The 20636-nt window shown below is 32.2% G+C and overlaps 1 protein-coding gene across 2 annotated transcripts; it reads left to right on the top strand.

The window, feature by feature from the left end:
• The first annotated feature begins 1032 nt into the window (after positions 1 to 1032).
• LOC140050861 (general vesicular transport factor p115-like) lies at positions 1033 to 20607 on the top strand. Of its 2 annotated transcripts, none has more exons than XM_072095826.1 (19): positions 1033 to 1173; positions 4858 to 4944; positions 5192 to 5333; positions 5742 to 5857; positions 6184 to 6339; positions 6721 to 6926; positions 7121 to 7370; positions 8270 to 8358; positions 9194 to 9348; positions 9820 to 10025; positions 10442 to 10555; positions 10939 to 11057; positions 12112 to 12293; positions 12850 to 12956; positions 15945 to 16080; positions 16826 to 16938; positions 17915 to 18121; positions 18569 to 18970; positions 19843 to 20607. In XM_072095826.1, the coding sequence occupies exons 1-19, from the start codon at positions 1108 to 1110 to the stop codon at positions 19900 to 19902; spliced, it is 2913 nt and encodes a 970-aa protein (XP_071951927.1). In that variant the 5' UTR covers positions 1033 to 1107; the 3' UTR covers positions 19903 to 20607. The 2 variants fall into 2 exon arrangements, with proteins under 2 accessions (XP_071951927.1, XP_071951926.1); XM_072095825.1 differs by having other exon boundaries at positions 6181 to 6339; positions 19843 to 20606.
• The last annotated feature ends 29 nt before the right edge of the window (positions 20608 to 20636 follow it).

Genomic DNA, 20636 nt, shown 5'->3' with positions numbered 1-20636 from the left:
TAATAATTGTGTTACTCCGCGTGTTTGGATGCATGCAACAATTTATTATCAAGCCTATCATCATCCATGAAGGAATTATTTAGAAAAGTTCTCCATGCTCGTAATCGTAATACTATATATGATTCAATTACTTATTCGATACGGATTATCATTTTAGTTGTAATACCTTTTTTTTTTTATTACATATAGCAATTGCAATCTAGACAAGACATGGATCCAATGATAGAAGATGTCGCTGACAATAGTATTAAAGAAAAAGGAAAACTTGAAGCAGATAAGAGGCGATTAAAAAAAATGGATTTCTTTTCGTTTATGCTAATGTTGTTTATTACCATTTTAACTACGCTCTTGCTTGCAATGTCCGGTATGATTCAGAAGACTGTTTAGAAGAGGTTTTGTTCATGAACTATAATACATTGCCTTACGGTCATTGTTATACTCTAATTTAATAGCTTTTTTAAACACATATTTAATATTACATTATAAGAAGAGGGAATATTTTAAACAAAAAATTAGAAGAATGTAATGGCATTTAAAGAAAGAATTGTCGTTGAGCTAACTTCATCAGGGCGGCAGGAGTATTTTTGTTGTTGTTTATTAATGACAGGGTTAAGAAATATATACCGATTTAATTTACTCAGGTAGAAGATGAATTTGAAGGAGCATAATCGGCATTCTTGATTTTGTAGCATAAAAAGTGTTTAAATTAATTCATTTCCTCGTGCTATATTTGATATTATTTTTTCATTTTAGTTAACTCGGAAAAAATGAAAAGCATAGGGCCGAAAGTCTATTTTAAGAAGTAGCTAAGCCTATTATGCGAATATCGTATCATTTGTTTGCGTTTAAGTTCACTTTAAGTTTTTTCTTTGCATTTATTATTTGCCTTTCTAAATTAGGACTATTTTGTATTTGTTATGTTTCGTTTTTGATGATGAATAAAGAATATTTAAGAAGATTTAAGGCATAATTTTTATAAAGAAGTTTTGTAGGAAAGTGGTTACGCATGCGCATACTCATCAGCCTGGATATGATCGCCACGTTCGCAACCTGGCATTTTTATCCACAACATACACCGTAAAGAAGGTGAAACATCTTGGTAGAAAGATGAGTTTTTTCAATATATTTGGAGGGAATCAAGATCCTGGGCTCAAGCCATCGGGTGCAGAGACGGTAAGGCTTCGGCCTATTCTAGAATTATGAAACCAAAAACCATAAAATCAAATTGAAAGCTTTAGTTTGGTATCTAGGCCTAGGCCTAGCTAGGCTAGCCTAGAAGACTGAACGTTTAAGCTGGGCGTTAATTATTGCCGGTGATCAGAAGATCGGGGCCCAAGGACGATCCGAGGCATCATAGAGACGATCGGGCCCATTTTTGTATGTGCCCGATATCGTCTTAGGCTTTGGGCCCAATAGTCTTAATCGTTGGGCCCGATAGCCAATTGTATCGTTTGTAAATCCGTTCCATTATTGGCCTAGGCCTAGCCTAGGTAGTTTATATAATTGAGTTCATATAGGCCTATGCCTACATACCGATATGAAGTGAAATATTGTGTTAAGTTTTTAACAGAGTATTTTGAGCGTTAAGATTGTACTTTGTTACCTTTTTCTACTGTTATGTACATTTTTATTGGTATTAAAAGCAAAAAGCCAGCAGGGCTGTGGGGTCGAATCACGCTTGACATGTTTTTGCTGACCGCGGGATTCCCCTTTTATTATATTGAAAAAACAACATGCATCTATAGTGTTAAATAGACAACGTTTCCAGGGTGTCACGAAACCTAAGATCACGAAAGCTAAGACCCCAGACCTACTGTAAGATCACAAAACCTAAGACCCAAGACATAAGATTACAAATTCTAAGATATACGACAGCTTATCTATACACAATTTTAAACATAGTAGGTTTCATCATAAATAAAAACGCGTTTCACACACACTCTTTCGTATACTCAACTTCCAACAATATTTTCGTTTATATAGAGCGCCAAAAGAGCAACAATAATAGAGGACTAAAAACTTGATGGAATGCGTCTACATTTAATGCATTTATTAGTGAATTGCTCGTTTAATTTCAATAGAATTTGTCAATAAAAATGCTGTAATATATGTTACAGCTGATACAGTACTTTTCTATTTTCAAAGAATATTAATCGACCTTAAAATCAGCATCACTACTTACCCTAGGACTAGTCAATAGTCATAAGGGCGACCTAAGGGGATATGATGAATTTGTCTATTTTATTCTTAAACGAAACCCTGTAAAGTATCAACATTAACATTTTATTTGTATTGACCGTGACAAAATCTATATATAAATTATGGTTAATTCTGACATAGGCGAGCACGATGCAAAAACTTCGGTACAAATCTCCGCCTTGGATACCTACCTTATCTATCCGAGATGTACCGCGAAACGTAGATTTGATAACATTAGTGTGCACGCCGACGCTATTGTTCCATATTTATATCTTAGGAAGATATTATAAAGAGTTTTTTAACAACATTTATGATTTCAACATTGGATTTTCCTCTCAATTTCAATTCTTCCCGGTCAAAGTAATTTCCGGGTTTAAGATAAGTTCACCTTAGTTTCAAATATTTTCTCTCTTTTATACACAAGGGAGCAGTTAAAATAATAGATTTGACCCTAAAGGTGACTGGAAACAGGCACTTTCCATCAATCAATACAGTGTCCCTTTGGAAGACGAAAAAAAAATTGGCCATTAATCATAGCCATTTCAGTTTTTTGTTTATTTTAAAACATACCACACGTGTGTGAAGGTACAGTAGTTAAATAATAGGAATTATACTGCAAATTAATAAAGATCAAATTAAATATACGCCATAAAGAATCAGAATATATTGTGGGGAATAGTATTATAAAATTACATAGGGAGATTTGATAAGACATTTTTCGAGTGAAATCCCGATAGCTGAGTTTTATTGAGTAAGCTTGCAGGAATAACTGTAGGCTATCTCCCTGTGTCCCGTTAGGACCGAGATGTCTGCCCATGTTGCAAGTCGTAATGTCTTCTTTCTTGGGCCCACTCTGTCACGGCAGTTAGTTTCAAAAGATGATTAAATTAAATAATGTATTAATAATTATTAGGATGGTATTCATTTGAATAAACGCCTCTCCAATAAAACATCACTTTGAATAATACCCCCCCCCCCCCCCACAACCTAACTATCTAATAAACGTCCATCCACATATTTATAATAACACAATTATACTATTTGTAGTAGAATTCACCGCACTGTTATCTGCAATTTACCAAGCATTTGTTATTCGTTTTTACCACTTTTCATATCTATGAGAGGATTTCATTTGATTATAAATGTTACCATATTATTAGAACTAAAAAATTTAACATATATCCCTCGAATAAGCACCTCCCTCAAATGACCTCCGCCTCCCCAAAGGGCCCTACCAAACAATAAAAACTATACTTTAAAATGTTATTAATCATCTAAAACACTGTGAAACAAAGTAGTTCAGTTTTACGAATGTCAAGCATTTTCAATAATGGTAACCGACAGAAAATGTATAAGGAGAACATTATCATTCCGAGAACCATCGTCTACACTTCCTAGAGGGGGAGCGAGCGAAGCGAGCTCACCCTCTAGTATATTGAATTGAACAAGATTAGCACAACAAAATGAGTTAAATTGATGGATTCCACATAGTTGTTGGCCCTCTATTAATGTTGTTCTTTTGGCATTCCATAGAAACAAAATATTATATTGAACATAGAGTATGCGAAATTCGCATAAAATCATCAATTTATTTATAGACTTTATTGTTATAGATTCTTCTTCATCTAATTCTAAGGTGTGGTATTCAGGATAAAGTTGGTTAACAAATTTAGAGTTAAAATACAAGGCAGGTGCAAAAGAGAACTAAATGGTAATCTTGGGTCTTAGTTTTCGTGATCTTAGGTTCACCCAACATTTCCATTTATATTTTTTTATTAAATAATTCAGTGAAATCAGATCAGTTTGTTTAAGGCGATTAAACATTTTGGCAAATACTTCCTCAACATACTTGTTTTTGACCGAGGATTTCCATTTTATATAAAAAAAAAATATGCATTAATACTAATAGTGTGTGCAATAATGATGTACGAGTTTTCCATTAATTTTTTATATTAAATAATTCAGTGAAATGATCATATACAGTTTGTTTAAGGTGATTAAACATTTTTGGCGGATGTTCAGCTACATGTTTTTGCTGACCGGGGATTCCCTTAAAATAAAATATGCATTGGTGTGTCAATCGTGATAATCGTTTTTTCCATGGCAATGGACGCCGTCTTATTTACGATCGTCGTAAAAAAAGCCCGATCGTCTGTCAATCTTCTCTAAAAAGTAGACGTAGGAAGTTGGCAGAATCTACTAAAGAAAGGCAGAACGTGGACAACCGCAACAACTGTCTGTGACTGTTTGATGTGGTTTAAATTGTCCAGCAGTGCGTGTATTTAGGCCTACTAGGCAGGCCTAGACCATAATTATTTCTTTAATTGTAATATTTAATAATATAGGCCTATACTAAAAACCGCGATATTAACTTTTGAATATACATCGTTATTCTTAATAAACTTCTATTATTAAAACAAACGATGGCAAAAGTTAGCATTAAAATTTCATAGAAAATAACGTTTTTTTTATGGCGGCGGCTCAACTTGACCTAATCCCTACTTTACCTAGGCCTACTGCCTGCAGGAGGCCTACTATTGAAATCGTAGAACTCTAACCAGAAAAACTGGTTTTTTTTTCTAGATAAGGATGTCTGACATGAATTAAATTAATGGGTCATCATAAACATCATTTTTTTAAATTTATTTTATAATTCAGGTTTCCAAGTTGTGTGATCGTGTTCAGTCATCTACCCTACTTGATGACAGGCGCGATGCTGTTCGTGCACTTAAAGCTTTGTCAAAGGTATAGTATGTAAACGACTTGTCCAAAATAATCGTCCCTGTAATTGCTATTAGCAGTGCCGTATCCATTGATGATTTTGAAATAGAGAAGAGGTGTGAACTGAACCTAATGCCCTAAAATTTAGCAGGGGTTTTCCCCTCCCCACCCTCCTTTTATTCACCTACTCAATTAGTGTTCTATGAATCTATTTTAAAACCAGTTCAGCAATTTCTATAATGGTTTTTTTTAATTATTTTATTTACTATAGACTTTCCGTTTGGAAGTGGGCACACAGTCCATGGAAATTCTGATTAATGTACTACTGAACGATCGATCAGATGGAGAGATTGTGGGATATGCACTTGATACATTATATAACACTATTTCAAACTCTGTTGATGAAGATGAAGGTAAAATATGAAAACATTTAATTTACTAGTGAGTTGTGTAAACATGACGACAATTCTAACATAATGTCCATAGAATATTTGTGCTGATAAAATGTGGAGAAATATAAAATGGTTTATTGAATATAAAATTGTTAAAAATATGAAATAGACCATGTTCTCCCCTGAGATTATTTATATGAAAAGGAATGAGTGATAAGTTGAGCCAGGGAGAGTGGTTGGGGAATGCCCACACAAGGTTGTGGTTGACGGATTAGTCTATTATGGTACAGGGGTGCCATTAGGGTATTTTTATATTCTTTGGCAAAGCATAGGCTATTGTCAGTTAACTTGTAGTCAGTTAATTTGACCATAAGTGCAGATTATAATTTTTATGGTCAGTTTAATCCAGTGTTATGTTGATTGTTTCAGAGGAACTTTCCAATGGTGAAGTAAAGAAGGCAGATGAGTCTCATCTTGGAGAACAGTTCACAGAAATATTTATCAAAAAACCTGAAAATGTTACACTCCTTTTAGATCTACTAGAGGTATGTTTGAAAACAACTTGAATGTCTTATATTCAATAAAATGAAAATCATATATTTAATATGGGATTAAAGAAATCTAAGAGGCAAAAATATAGAAAATAAAATCAGATGGCGGCAAATAACTCTCAGCATCTAACCCCGCACCCCAAGCTGCCACCTTTTAATCTGCAGACACACAAGCAAAAGACAAAATTAATTTAACATTCAAAGAGTAGAGACAGATTGCAACTTATTATATACTCTGTTCAAATAATGTAGATTGTGCTTCTTCCTTCCTATGCTTTAATCTGTTCACTCATTTATATGTTGTGTATATAAATTAGGAGTTTGACTTTAAAGTTCGATGGCCTGCAGTTAAGCTTTTGACCGCATTAACAGTCCACCGGTCAACTCAAGTTCAACAGTGTGTGCTGGTCAGTCCAATGGGTGTATCAAAACTGATGGACCTGCTATCGGATAGTCGTGAAGTAATACGAAATGATGTAAGCTTGTTTGTTTATTGTTTACCAAACACTAATTAAAGCCACAGCCTAGTACACACAGATATGTAGTTAGAATGCACATTATAACTTGTACACTTATCTTAAATCTATTTCAGTCTTTCGTAAAAGCAGGAGGAAAACATTTCCTACAGAAGCTTTTTTTTTTTTGGAGCTTTTGAGAATTTCCCAAGAGAATAAAGATTTACTTACTCTACTTAAAAACAAAGGACTGCCATTTATATTGATTTGACCATTTGCTTTCATTCTATGAATACTGTGCCACATTAAAACTGTGTATTGAAAACATTTAATTAACATACGAACAATTAGTAATTTAACATGATAAATTGTTTTATTTTTTTATTTTGTTTATATTTTTAGGGTCTACTTTTGCTGGTCCAACTCACAAAAAATAATGCAAACATTCAAAAGATTGTAGCTTTTGAAAATGCATTTGAAAGGCTGATTGAAATTATCTCGGAGGAAGGTGGTAGTGAGGGCGGTATTGTGGTTGAAGATTGTCTTCTCTTGTTGCTTAATTTATTAAAAAAGAACAGTTCGAATCAGACGTTTTTCAAGGAAGGAAGGTAATACTATTGTAATTTTTTTAGCCTTTTTTTTGTGTTTCTTGTATTTTAGTACTTGTGGAACATTAGTAGTATTAGTTTTTTTTTCAAATTGTTTTTAATTTTTAATTTATATAGATGTTTATTATTATATCTATGTCTATGCTGCATTTTATTATTATTCTAATATGGTACTTATACTTATTTTTATTTAGGTATGTACAAAAGTTGGCCCCCTTTTTTGATCTTCAAAACAACGAACCAAAAAGTCTGGATGTTGGATGGTCAGCTCAGAAGGTCAACAATGTAAATTCAATGCTTCAGGTGGTTCGGACTTTAGTGTCGCCTAGCAACCCACAACAAGCTACAGCTACTTGTCAGAAAGTGATCCACCAATGTGGTCTGTTGAAACAGTTGTGCACTATATTGATGGCTAGTGGTGTGCCTGCTGACATACTCACAGAGGTTTGTTTTAATAGACTCTAGAATTTGTATTATTTTTTATGGCCTGTTTATATTGGAAAATCTCAAAAGAAAGGGCAAACCAAGTCATATGGCTTTACCACGTTGAAAATACGGCTTTACCACGTTGAAAATACGGCTTTACCACGTTAGTCAGATCACCGAAGTTAAGCAACGTTGGGCCTGGTTAGAGCTTGGATGGGAGACCATCTGGGAATATCGGGTGCTGTATATGGAGCTGGGGTCCCGTTAGGCATTTGAAATCAGCACTGCTGACTCTTATGGCAGCCCCTGCATCTAGTATCTACCTCAGACGTATTGGCTCATGCCTTTCCTCAAGGTGGGCACACTGGACGAGAGAAGCCCTTGAGCAATGTTAGGACCAATCAAGGTGCTTTAAACAGTCCTGGCTTTGTTTGTATCAAACCTGTTAGTGGCGGTAATTATCGCTGTTGGTTTCGATTGAATAAAATAAAAAATAAAAAAAATTAAATAAAGATTCAGGAGTTTTTTTTCTTAATTTACATCCAACAGCAAGTTCACTCAATGAATAAACTATAATATTGTACTTATAAAATTCTGATTTGAGGCTCAGGACAGAAAGGTGATTCACAGCCTTGAGGTACAACCTTTTTATTAGGTCAGGGTTGAATCACATTAACCACCAAGTTATTTATGAAAAAACCAAACTAAATGGCAATCCACTTTATATTATACAATGCTATACACTACAAAGCAACAAATGTCAACACATGCTTATAACCCAATTGGTATTGATATAGCTCCTGTCAATTCCTTAACTACCCAGATTTCAGAATGTTGCATGGGAAAAAAAGTGTGTAGAACAGATTTGTGTAAATTGAAAAATAAAATAATACCTTTGTTTATATTATTCTTTACAGACAATAAATACTGTGTCAGAGGTTATTAGAGGATCAAAAACAAACCAAGAGTTTTTTGCATCAGTTAGCGCTCCGTCAACACCACCAAGGTAAGCTAGAACAGTACGGGATCTCTTCAAAATGTCAACTGTAATATTAATAAAGTTACTAATTATAAGTATTATTAAACCCACATAAACAGTTTTTATAAATTGTATTGTTAATGCAATGCAATCAATGTTTTTTTTATAAATGACTTAAATTTTCGCGTATGAGGAATATCTATAGATTATGCTCTCCTTCATATGCTCAACAATCTGCAATGCGCTCGTGGATGCAGGTTCAAACTAGCATATTTAATTGGCTGACTGATGCAGCCATAGTGGGTTCTCTCTCTAGCTACTGTATATACATTTATGGCTATTTTGAAATCAGAATAGCAGGAATTAGTACCAAAATAAAGGAGAAATACATTTCTTTGTTATTACTTTTTGCCATAGTGAGTTCTCTCTCTAGCTATATACATTTATGGCTATTTTGAAATCAGAATAGCAGGAATTAGTACCATAATAAAGGAGAAATACATTTCTTTGTTATTACTTTTTGCCATAGTGAGTTCTCTCTCTAGCTATACACATTTATGGCTATTTTTAAATCAGAATAGCAGGAATTAGTACCAAAATAAAGGAGAAATACATTTCTTTGTTATTACTTTTTGCCATAGTGGGTTTTCTCTCTAGCTATACACATTTATGGCTATTTTTAAATCAGAATAGCAGGGATTAGTACCAAAATTTAAAAGGAGAAATACATTTCTTTGTTATTACTTTTTGCCATAGTGAATTCTCTCTCTAGCTTTACACATTTATGGCTATTTTTAAATCAGAATAGCTGGGATTAGTACCAAAATAAAGGAGAAATACATTTCTTTATTACTTTTTGTAGGCCTGCAATTGTTGTGCTTGTGATGTCCATGGTGAATGAAAAGCAACCGTTTGTTCTTCGCTGTGCCGTACTCTACTGTTTTCAATGCTTCTTATACAAGAATGAGGTTGGACAAGAACAGATTATATCAACTCTTTTACCAGCCACAGCAGATGGTGAGATTGGCAAAAATTTAGACAATTAAAATGGAGAGTGATTGGGCAGTGATTTTTTACATTCAAAATTTGATATTTATAGCTGCATGCCATAATGTTCATCTTTCCATTACAAAAATATATATAAGTCTAATTATTAAATAATTGTGTTGTTGATTTCTGTTTATTTAACAAAGAGTACTACTCTCTCCACGAGGAGAGTTCCCTCTTTTTACGAGCATGTCCGCAAGTTGTAGAATAAGAGTTTTGAATAGTTAAAATGATCTTGTTAGGTGTACTACGAACTATCTGTTATGATCTTCAAATTCCTTCACTAAATGGGAGAAAATCCTATTTTAGTGTGATTTGCCGTTTTGTATTGCTTGTATATAAATATTGAATTTTATTCTGAAATAAAGTGATCAATCAAATATATAATATTTTCTATCGATAACAAAAATGCTTTTCTACCAAATTTTCTTTGTTGCACAGCTTCTGCTGTTACAGCCGGTCAGCTACTATGCGGTGGACTGTTTAGCCAGGATTCTGTGTCCAACTGGTGCGCATCTGTTGCTCTTGCACATGCCCTGAAGGACAACCCAAGCCAGAAAGAACAGCTTCTACGTGTGCAACTGGCTACAGGCCCTGGCAATCCCTCAGTGTCTCTCTTACAGCAATGTACCAATATGCTATCTTCGGTAAGGTGTTGTTTTTTTGCAATTTAAATGTTGAGGATTTATTTAAAATAGCAATTGTATTTTTTATCTAATGCAAATATATGGTATGCTATAGAATCATGATTTGTTGGACAAAGTTGTTAATGAAGTCTTCCATTGAAAGAATCATGTCAAAATTACTCTACTGCAGTTACTGCTTTTAAATCTTCACGTTGTTTTAAATGTTGTCATTTTGTATTTTATTGTTGGATGATTATGTTTTGCTTTGGAGACCCACTTGATTTGATTTAGTTCGCTTTTGGGAATCCTGTCATTCTCTATTGTTGACGAAATAAATGAAATGGAATGCATTCATTTATTTTTTAATAATAATACACACAGTTTATTGCAACCACAATAATAATAATAATTTATTTTCAATTTGCTTCTTTTTGTAGCCAACAGCTAAGGTTCAAACGAGACTGGGCCTACTGATGTTACTTTGTTCATGGCTAGCCAACTGTCAGCTAGCTGTCACGCATTTCTTAGCTAATTCAGCCAATGTGCCATTTGTATCCTTTTTTTGTTAAAGACATGATATGCAATTACAGAGTGGAGATAGTATGTTTTACATCTCCAGTCCTATGAAATTGAATTAAGGCTTGAAAATAAACAACAATTAAAAGAATTATATAAACAACACTACTCATCTCACGATAACTACCGTCTACATGCATCTCAATATAATATCAGCAAATGTTTTCATAGACACAATTTTTTCCCAGACGTGCATTGAGTTTCCAAATACCCATTTTTTCAGCCGTAGTAAACTATAAGCTACCGCATGGTAACTGGTTCCCAATGCTTCCGTTCTCTTGAATATAACTGCCTAAAGGAACGGCGCGAAAAAAATGGAAAACTTTGTGTGATATAATATTCTTTAATTATTAAACAGCTTATGGCACAAGTAGCTGAGCACGTAGATGAACAGGAGGCACTAGTTCAAGGCTTATGTTCATTCCTTTTGGGAATCTCGGTTCATTTTAATGATAATTCAAATGCCACATTTACAAGGTAAGGACTTGTATGCCTCACATAATCAATTGCAATTTTTATAACTTATAGCATTTTGAAGGCTTTTTTTATTGATATATTTGAAATCCTAGATATTCATTGAAGGTCATGTACATCGTACGCTAACCATAGGCCTAGCCTAACGTAGTCTATTTGCTGCATTAATTGTTTTTGCCAGAATCCGTTAACACAGACTGGGGAAAACCTTATATTTTTGCTGAAAAAATTCTGTTTTGTTTTTGACATTCATGATCAATGGAAAGTGGGTGAATCATAGAAGAAAAACAAAAATAGTAATCTGCGCACAATGCATGTTGGGATTTATAGCAGGCAGCTTAAATTATAGAATCTTATTTTTAACCGTTTAAAGACGAAAAAAAGGTTATCGCAATAGGACCATTACAGTCTTTATTTTTACATTGTATGTAGTTTGTGACGTGAAATTAGATCTAATAAACATAGGGAATAGGACTAGTCGGAAATAAATATAAGCATCTCCAAGAATTTAAGTTTAAATTTCAAAAGAAAATCCCCAAAAAATACCATGTCAGTAATTATATTTCTATGACAGTGCAAGTAAAGTTCATCTTTATAATGCCACATGTGATATACAAGGTTAAAAAACCCCTTATCTTTGTTACTATTGTCATTTTGTTACAAAAGAAAGATTATTTGTATTCCGTGAGAATGGAACCTTTGAATGCACACACTGTTAAGAATTTTAAATTATTAGACTCATTTCCTCATCTTTTTGTTTTTTTCAACAAAAGATAGTACCAAAGGTATATGATTCTTGGAAATATGTAATTTTCAACTTTATGTTGGTAAAATCAATAAATTTTTTCTACAAAACATATGAGGCCAATTGATTTATTTATTCCAAAATTCAAGTGGAAAAATAACAATTTTTCACACGGTTACTTGTTATGACCTATGTGTAAAATGTGTAAATACTAATAATATGTTGCACAAACCATATTACCTGTATAATTACAACTCGCAAAAAAAAAAATTTTTTAAATCTTAAAAATTATGTTTATACTTTTATTTGCAGTGAGAGTCTTAGAAATTTAATTACAAAACGAGTTGGCTTAGAATCGCTTGTTGAAAAACTAGTGTCGGTGACGAAGCACGAGAGTTACACAATGGCAGCCCAGAAGCCTCAGTTACGATATACACAGCCTGAACATTTACTAATTGACTACGAGTTTACGTCTTTATACAAACAGTTAGAAGGTAAAATGCAGTTAAATCGCCATAGATATTAGGGAGCTTCCAATTGTTTTAGTTATGTAATCTTAAATTATTGTGCGCATGCATTGACATTAAAACATGCTTCGTCAATCGATTCCTCAGATTTTAGACATGGATTCTTGAGAGAAAAATAATTGTATTAATAAAATCATTATTTAAGACTGCTAAAAGGAATGTGAGACTAAAGATGACAAGGGACTAAAAGGAGGGAATAAAATTGAAAAAAAAAATGAAATGGAACTTTGCATTATTATATCTCAAAAGAAATAATATTACTAATAACTAATATGATTATAGCACCATAAACCCGAATTTTTTGTTCTATCCCCTCCTAAACAACTTTTGCACCTGTATAGCCTTCCGCTATGTTAGGATTACGATTGTGATTGCGACCATTGTATTTTTTAGAACAATTTCACAATCCGGCCACAGAGAGGTCATCATACATTCACTAATTAGATGGTGTCCCTTCATTCTAGTAAACCTAATTTATGTACAAGAAATAATTTTATGTATAATGTTTGTATTACTTCTATAGGAAACCTTTGTAAATCTGTTACGTCTGCTGAAGATGCTGAAAGCAAAAAGACAGTAGAAGATCATGATAACATTGTGACACAATATAAAGATATCATAAGAGTACAGGTATTATTATTATTATTATATTATTAATATTATTATTATTATTATTAGGGCAATTCCACGGTGACGGAATTACACATTTTCCATAATTTTACATTTTAATTCCTTGTATCTTTTTTAGTTTAAGGCAGATTTTAAAACAAGTTTAATAGTTTAATAGCTAGTGATTCTACTAATTATTTCCACAAAAAAAAAATTAAAAAACCAACCATATTTTTTTATAATATCATAAAACATATACCGTGACGGAATTTCGCCGAAAAACCACCTCATTTTTACCACTAAACATTTCATTAAAACTCTTTGAATTGTACTGGAAATTAAAAAAATTAATACATTAAATTTAGCCATTATTTAATGTAGTATTGAACATAAGTTTTTATTTTTAAAAAAAAGTTTCAGTTTTTGATATATAGTAATAATTTGACACATGGTCCGGTGACGGAATTACAGTGACGGAATTACCTCTGAAATTGAAATCTGCAGACCATCTTTAAATTTATTTAATAAGGGTTTCTGAATAATTTTAAAGGCAAAACACAATATATTAAGAAAAAACAGTCTTATAAAATTGTTGCAATGTTAAAAAAAAAACATTATTTCATTTGATCTAATGGTTCTAAAAACAGATATTAATATCACAAAAATATGAACTTATTTTGTTTTAATATATGGATTATATAGAGTATTTTGAATTAGAAATATTACTAAATATAATAATGAACACATACCAATATCTGATAAGAATAAAATTACATTTTCTATTATTGTATTGTGATATTTAGGTGAAATATGAATATGATTACGGAATTATACAGTTGAATTAATGTTATTTACATGTTTAAGTTAACAGTGACTATTGACCGTATTCCAAAAAAACATTTTATCCCATAGCTTTGTGGAAGTGGTTCTTTAAAGTGATACCTTTCTTTAGAGTCCATCAATGGTGCTGGGAGTACAGATACAATTTGATCTCTATTAATTATCCCATAAGTCCCAACCAAGTCTTTAACAACAAAAATCTTCCCTTCTTTATCAAACTTATATAAATGAATAATGTTAAGTTCTGGTTTGTCTTTAGGAATGTCATCAACTATTGCAACATAGTTAAAAATGTTCTTGCTTCTTTCTATGGTATATTTGATAAGAACAAAATCTCCTTTCTGTGCGTTTATAGGTTCATTTGTTTCATTTAAAAAGAATTGTTTATTCCGTACTATATGGGAGTTGTTCTTTCTGTACAATGGGAATTATTCTGAGAGTGCAAGTGAGTCACATGAATAAGTTTTAGTTATGAGAAAAGTCTGGAAGTTATGTAATAGCTTGTTCTGTACATTGGACATTGTTCGCATTTAGTTAATGGCAGGTGTGATAAATAACAAAATAAATTATTAGAGTTCCTAGGCCTGAGAAAAAAATCGAACAAAAGAAGCCATAGATCCATAATAATAAACAACCACATAAACTTTGTACACATTTTGCTGGTAGCTGTGTTCATGCTAAGAAAAAGTTGCTTAAAAAATGGTTTTGCATCAATACTATGTTAAATAATAGTGTTGTGGAATTACGTAATTCCGCAACCAATGATTTGTGACGGAATTTCAGTTTTTAAACTTCAATAACTTAAGAAATAAAAAAAATTAAAAACAATAATTATCATAATATAATGCCTATACTCTTGCTTGATTTGCATTAGTCTTGATTTTTTACAGAAATTATTTTATAAGAAATCCTAAAAAAAAACACTTTTTTGTGTCGGAATTACAAAATATGATACATTATTATTATTGGGCCAAAATTAATTAACGTAAAATCAGAAATTTTTTTTTGTCTTATGTCTAAAATGTTATGTACTAAACTGAAATAACATGGATTTTAACTTTTTACACCACTCTAATTATTTATTACTGAAGCTGAAAAAGGTCATACATTTCTCATTTTCATTACATTTTTAGGTATCAATTTTTGAATCAAATTTTCCATATCATATCAAGGCGCTAATTTTTTTTTTTTCATATAACCTAATTCTCTATAAAATAATCTTTAATTTGATACCAAATATAGTTTGATTGGTTTAATTTGAAAAAATGGAAAAAAATCCTCTGCACTATGGAATTGCCCATTATTATTATTATTATTATTATTATTATTTTGTATTGTCATTTGTTATATGGTTCCATTCATTAGCAAAGTTTCATTTGATGCTAGAATTCATTGCATTCAAAGATAGTTGTTTTTGTATTCCTTCTGTAAATATAACTTGTATTGTATTGATATGTTTTATATAGTGTATGTGTTTTTAAGCATCAAGGAAAACCAATTTCATGTTCACCTTGTTGTGTTCATGACAATAAAGATTTATCTTATCTTAAATAATACATTTTTTCTAGACAACAGTTACTATCTACTGTATTGTATTATTTCACCTTCCATTTAGGCTAAATACAACCCAAGATACTTAAACGAATCAACAATTTCAATTGAGTTTCCTTTTTAAAACATCTTTAGTTTACCCCCATTTTTAAATACAATAATTTTATTTTTTTCTACATTTATAGTTAATCCCCATTCATTACAATATTTACCCAAGATGTTAATCAGTCTCTGTAAACCTTTAACAGTGTCTCCTATTAATACAAGATCGTCTGCATATAATAAGTGATTAATTTCACAGTTTCTATGTATTTTATCATATTGTGTTGTAGAATTTAAATTTACACTTAAGTCTTGTAGAAAGATATTAAATACTGTAATTAAATCTTATTATCCATGAACAATTTACACATCACAGTAATGTATTCTGTCGGTATACCTCACTATGAAATCAGATGAACTTATTGTAAATTATTGCGATTGTAAAATATATATACATTAATATTTTGTATATTCTGCTAGTAAAATGCCTGAAATGAAAATGTTTTTATAGTGATCTCTTTCATTTCTTTTTTAATTGTCAGTTTTAATAATTTACTTTTTAATAATATAATGTAGGATAATGATTTGAATGAGCTTCGTGGAAGACATGAAGCGCTACAAAAGGAACATAAAGCTGCTGAATTACAGCTAAATGAACAATCCTCACAGATACAACAGCTTAAAGATCAGTATGCCTTAATGAAAGCCCAAGGTATGCAATCTTTTCATTACATATTTTAAACAAATTCAATAATAACAACCCAACTAGGCCGGTTTGCCTTGCGAATTATATCTTGAATGCCTCTTGATTGATTGAGGTTTGCTAATAGGAAGCAGTCTGGCACACGGCCAAGATCGAAGCAGTTATTTTAATCGCAGTTACATATGATTAGGCACTTTCTTTTCTTAAATATCCCTTTGCTTGGGGACTGACGTACCAGAATGCAAGGGAACATAGGAACACTCTTTCAAGAGATTTTACCACAAAGCAATACATTTCATAGTTGACTTATATTATATATTTTTTGTGTGGTTGGTATAATAATAATAATGGTAGTCTTATATAGCATTCAATACAATGTTTGTAGTGCTTTACACACAAAAATGATCCATAAAATATCCTTAAGATAACCAAAAAATGAAGAAAAGCAAAGAAACCATTTACACTGCCCTGTTCTCCAGCACTTTGAAGCTCCCATATGATAGCTCATCGGAACAGTATTCAAAGAAGCTCAAGTGAAAAAGGCATGTGTTTGGTATTGGGATGGGGGGGGGGGGGGGTTTAGCGATCCACTGTAGTTAGTTATTTATTGTAAACGTCACACAAACGAAGGGTAGTCTTTGCATCATTGGTAGAAAAGTGGCGGAAAAGTATAATTATCAATGTCAATTTTATATATTCTTTTTTTTTTCAAATTTTAGTAGTTGTTTAATTATTGCTATTGTATTTTTTATAGGGGGGAATGGTGATGATGCTATAAGAATAGCAGCAGAATTAAAAGAGTTGCGAGATAGTCAAGAAACACTTAGAAAGGAAACTGCAGAGAAGGATGATGTCATACAAAAATTGGTAAGAACAGTAGAGCTCACTGTTAAACGGGACACTTGTAAAGCAATCAAGAGGAAATATATATTTTAACACTATCATCAACTCCTATTCAGGGGACACTCCTATTACTACCACTGTACATCACAATGTTGTACTAATTATGTTGATCATTTTACAGTTATCACCTTCTCCCAGCTCCAGGTATTACTATAGTCTGCCATAATATCACTAAACAGCAGTATGATTTTTTAAATACTTTAATAATAATAATAATATCCTGGATTTATATAGTGCCTAATGTTGTGAAATCTCTAAGCGCTGAACATTATTTCCCCAGTCATTTTTTTTTTCAAACACGTATGGAAACTCCCATAATGCAGATAGTAATCAGCGCAAAGTTGTGTCTTGATCTAACCAGGTTCCCATTTATACACCTGGGTGGAGAGAGGCAAACTTAAGTAAAGTATCTTGCCTAAGGATATAAGCAATACGGCGAGAGTTGGATTCGAACCTCGATCTCACAATCAGGGTCGAACGTCCAACACACTGCTCCACACACCCTTATACTTTACTATGCTGTACATATAGGGAGTGGTATGACATGATGTGAAGGATATCAGACTAGATTGTGAGAGTCATTGGTTCAAGACCTATCTTTGCTTTATTACTTGTATCCTTAGGCACGATTATTTTACCCCCATTTCCTCGTATGAGATGAGCTTCTCCTGTGTACTGATATTTCAACTTGGAATATTATTTGAAAAGGGTAGAGAATTGTCTTTCAGTGTATTGATCGTCATCCTGGACTGAAGAGGGTCACTTAAGATTAAATGTTATTTTTATGTTTAGTTTTTAATTATATTGTTTTTGTATGTATTATGTGTTACTGTCACACAGAACAGGGTGAATGAAGGAGATCTATTTTGTATTTATTGTCCAGTAGTTGTATAGCCATATATACTATTGCACTATGTTTTAATTTTTGTATTTGCAACAGAAAAACGACTTAACAATTGCGGATGCCAAGGTTGTTCTTGTTGATGACAGTGGAGTAAATCAAAATCAGATTTCTGAATTTCAATCATCAATACAAGAGCAAAAGAAAGAAATTGATGAATTGAAATTGATTGTAGCAGCTCAGAAAGATGAGGAGCAAAGGTTAAAGGGCGAATGCACTGACCTTAAAAATCAATTAACACAGACTGTAAGTTTATGTTCTTGACAAATATTTATTTGTGCTAGTTGTTCTTTATGTAAATGAACTTTCTATTATATTACACAGTGATTACTGCCACTCAAAGTGGTTGTTTTCACTCTTGTTTATCTGTTTTTTCATTGTAAAAGATTTCTCAAAATGTTGTTTTAAAATACCATCACATTTTCTGGCGCTTATTACCCATTAATTATTAATGAAGATGTATAGAGAGGGCGGTAGTGCATAATTTTGCTTAGAGTTAAATGTGGGTGGAGGGATGCCTTTGGTAATGCTGTGTCTGGTTTTGTAATGGCAAAACTACTATAAAGGAGTACTTATAAAAAATTCTCTGTATTTTGTACTAAATTAACATGTAGAATTATATATATTTTTTAAAAGTGAATATATATAATATAAACTGCATTTATATTTTCTAAAATATTGATTTTTCATCAGGGAGAAGCTGTCCCTAGTGGAGACAATGCAAACATTGTAGCCGAGAAGGCAGCCTTAACTGCCAAGCATTCAGAAAGCCAGGCCCAGCTAGCCCAGGCTGAGGACCACAATAGTAAGCTAAGCTCAGACAATCAAAAACTAATCAGTACAAACCAAACCATAGAAAATCAACTTAAAACTGTTACGGACACTTGCTCAAGTTTAACAACACAAGTTAAGAAGCTTGAAGAGGAAATCGGTGATTTAAAAGATACGAATACACGAGTAGAAGACGAGAAAGAGAAGTTTAGAAAGGAAGCTGCAGACAATAAACAAGAACTAGATGACCTATTAGTGTTATTAACGGATACTGATGCCAAAGTGGAGAAATACAGAAGTAAATTGAAGGAGCTAGGAGAAGAGGTAATGATGCAATTCTGTTTAATGGGCAATTTACACAGATGAGCGGTAACAGTAATAAAAATATAGAATCTATGTTAGGGGTCCGCTAAGGATAGCTACGGATTCTACGTGGGACAAGCTACGCCGTTTTCCGCTTACCATTACCGCTTGTCTGTGTAAAATGGCCCTTAGTAGTTTACCTTTAGTTTACTATTATAGCTAGTAGTTAGCTGTGGCATAAATGTGTTTTTTTATTTTTAGAGTTTACATTATGTTTCATGAAGATGAACAAATGTATTTTATTTCATATTGTAGTGGCACTGTGGCTTGGTGGTTGACATGCTTGCCTACCAATCCCATGGCCCTTGGTTCAAATCATGTCATAGTTCCTGGATTTTTCTAATAGCCCCTTTGTAATGAAACTTAGTTTACAAAGAATGGTTTTCCCATCCTGTACTTGAATTAATTTATTTGTTGTTAGATTTTGTGAAAATGAAATGAAAGTAGCAGTAGTGGAGGTAGTAGAGGTTGACACACTCGCTTATCAACCTGGAGTAGTGGGTTCAAATCCATGCTATGTTACCAGAGTGGCTTCAATATACTTTAATGGGTGGAATACATTTTTTTTTAAATGTGAATGGACATACTATCCAGAATTCCAAAATGTTATAATAAAGTATCTTGCTTTCAAAATGCACACATGTTTATAAATATGTTATTTTACCGTAACAGCATAGTACTGTACAGCATGTCACACAATACAGTCGTAGTATAAATTTTCTATATGCCTATTATAAATATTTACTTGATCAAAAAAACTACATGTGATGCTGATCTCTGAATTTAGTAATTTTCAAATAAAAATGTATAATTCTGATTATCTATTTTTTCAGGTAACTGAGGATGAAGATGATGATGAGGAGGAGGAAGACGAAGAAGAAGATGAAAATTAAATACAGTTTTAAATCATAATATATAAATTTAAATACAATGTTTACTATTAACTAGTAATATCCTTTTCATTTTTAAAATGTAGGTTTAGATATCGCTATGTTATGGGTAGTTATACCATTTTGGTTTTCTTCAAGTCTTGTTTGTCTTTTTTCAATAAAGGGAATATGAGCTTTTATGAAATTACCACAAAGTAAGGCGCATTTTTAGAGGCAGATTTACGAGAGGCAGTACATTTTTTTTAACAATGATTTTAATTGAATTGCTGGCAAAAAAAAAATATCAAAAATCACAAATTGAAATTGTCAGCTGTATTTGTATAAAAATAAAGTACTTATTTCATTGTTTTTGACTGCCGATATGTGTTTTAAATGTTTAATTAATTTAAATTAATTTGAATATAATATTTTCACATTTCTGTTTATATTATTTTATGCACATCCATATTGAGATCTCTTGTAAATGTAATGTTGTGTGTATTTTTGGGTTTTTCATTTAAGTATGTCAAGTTAATGAATTAAATTTGAATAAATGAAAATAAACAGAATTAAAACATGTTTGTTTTTACATTTTGTAAAATTACATAATTGTGGTGTTTCTATTTTGGGCATGCCCCAGGGGCGTGATCTCGCAACCCGTTACAAAACTGACACGTAACAACCAAACAAAAGGACCAAGTCATAAAATTCTTTTTACTGTATTTGAATTTTCTATACATTTTAATTTTAATATGACA

The sequence above is a fragment of the Antedon mediterranea genome, chromosome 6, assembly GCF_964355755.1.
Source record: "Antedon mediterranea chromosome 6, ecAntMedi1.1, whole genome shotgun sequence".
Classification (NCBI taxonomy): Eukaryota; Metazoa; Echinodermata; class Crinoidea; order Comatulida; family Antedonidae; genus Antedon; species Antedon mediterranea.
The sequence above is the reverse complement of the archived record's forward strand: the minus strand, read 5'-3'. Positions and strand labels throughout refer to the sequence as shown.

Coding starts and splice junctions, on each gene's coding strand:
- LOC140050861 (XM_072095825.1), top strand. CDS start 1,108: ATGAGTTTTTTCAATATATTTGGAGGGAATCAAGATCCTGGGCTCAAG. Junction 6,340..6,720: donor GTGAAGTAATACGAAATGAT/GTAAGCTTGTTT, acceptor TTATATTTTTAG/GGTCTACTTTTGCTGGTCCA. Junction 18,971..19,842: donor TGAAGGAGCTAGGAGAAGAG/GTAATGATGCAA, acceptor CTATTTTTTCAG/GTAACTGAGGATGAAGATGA.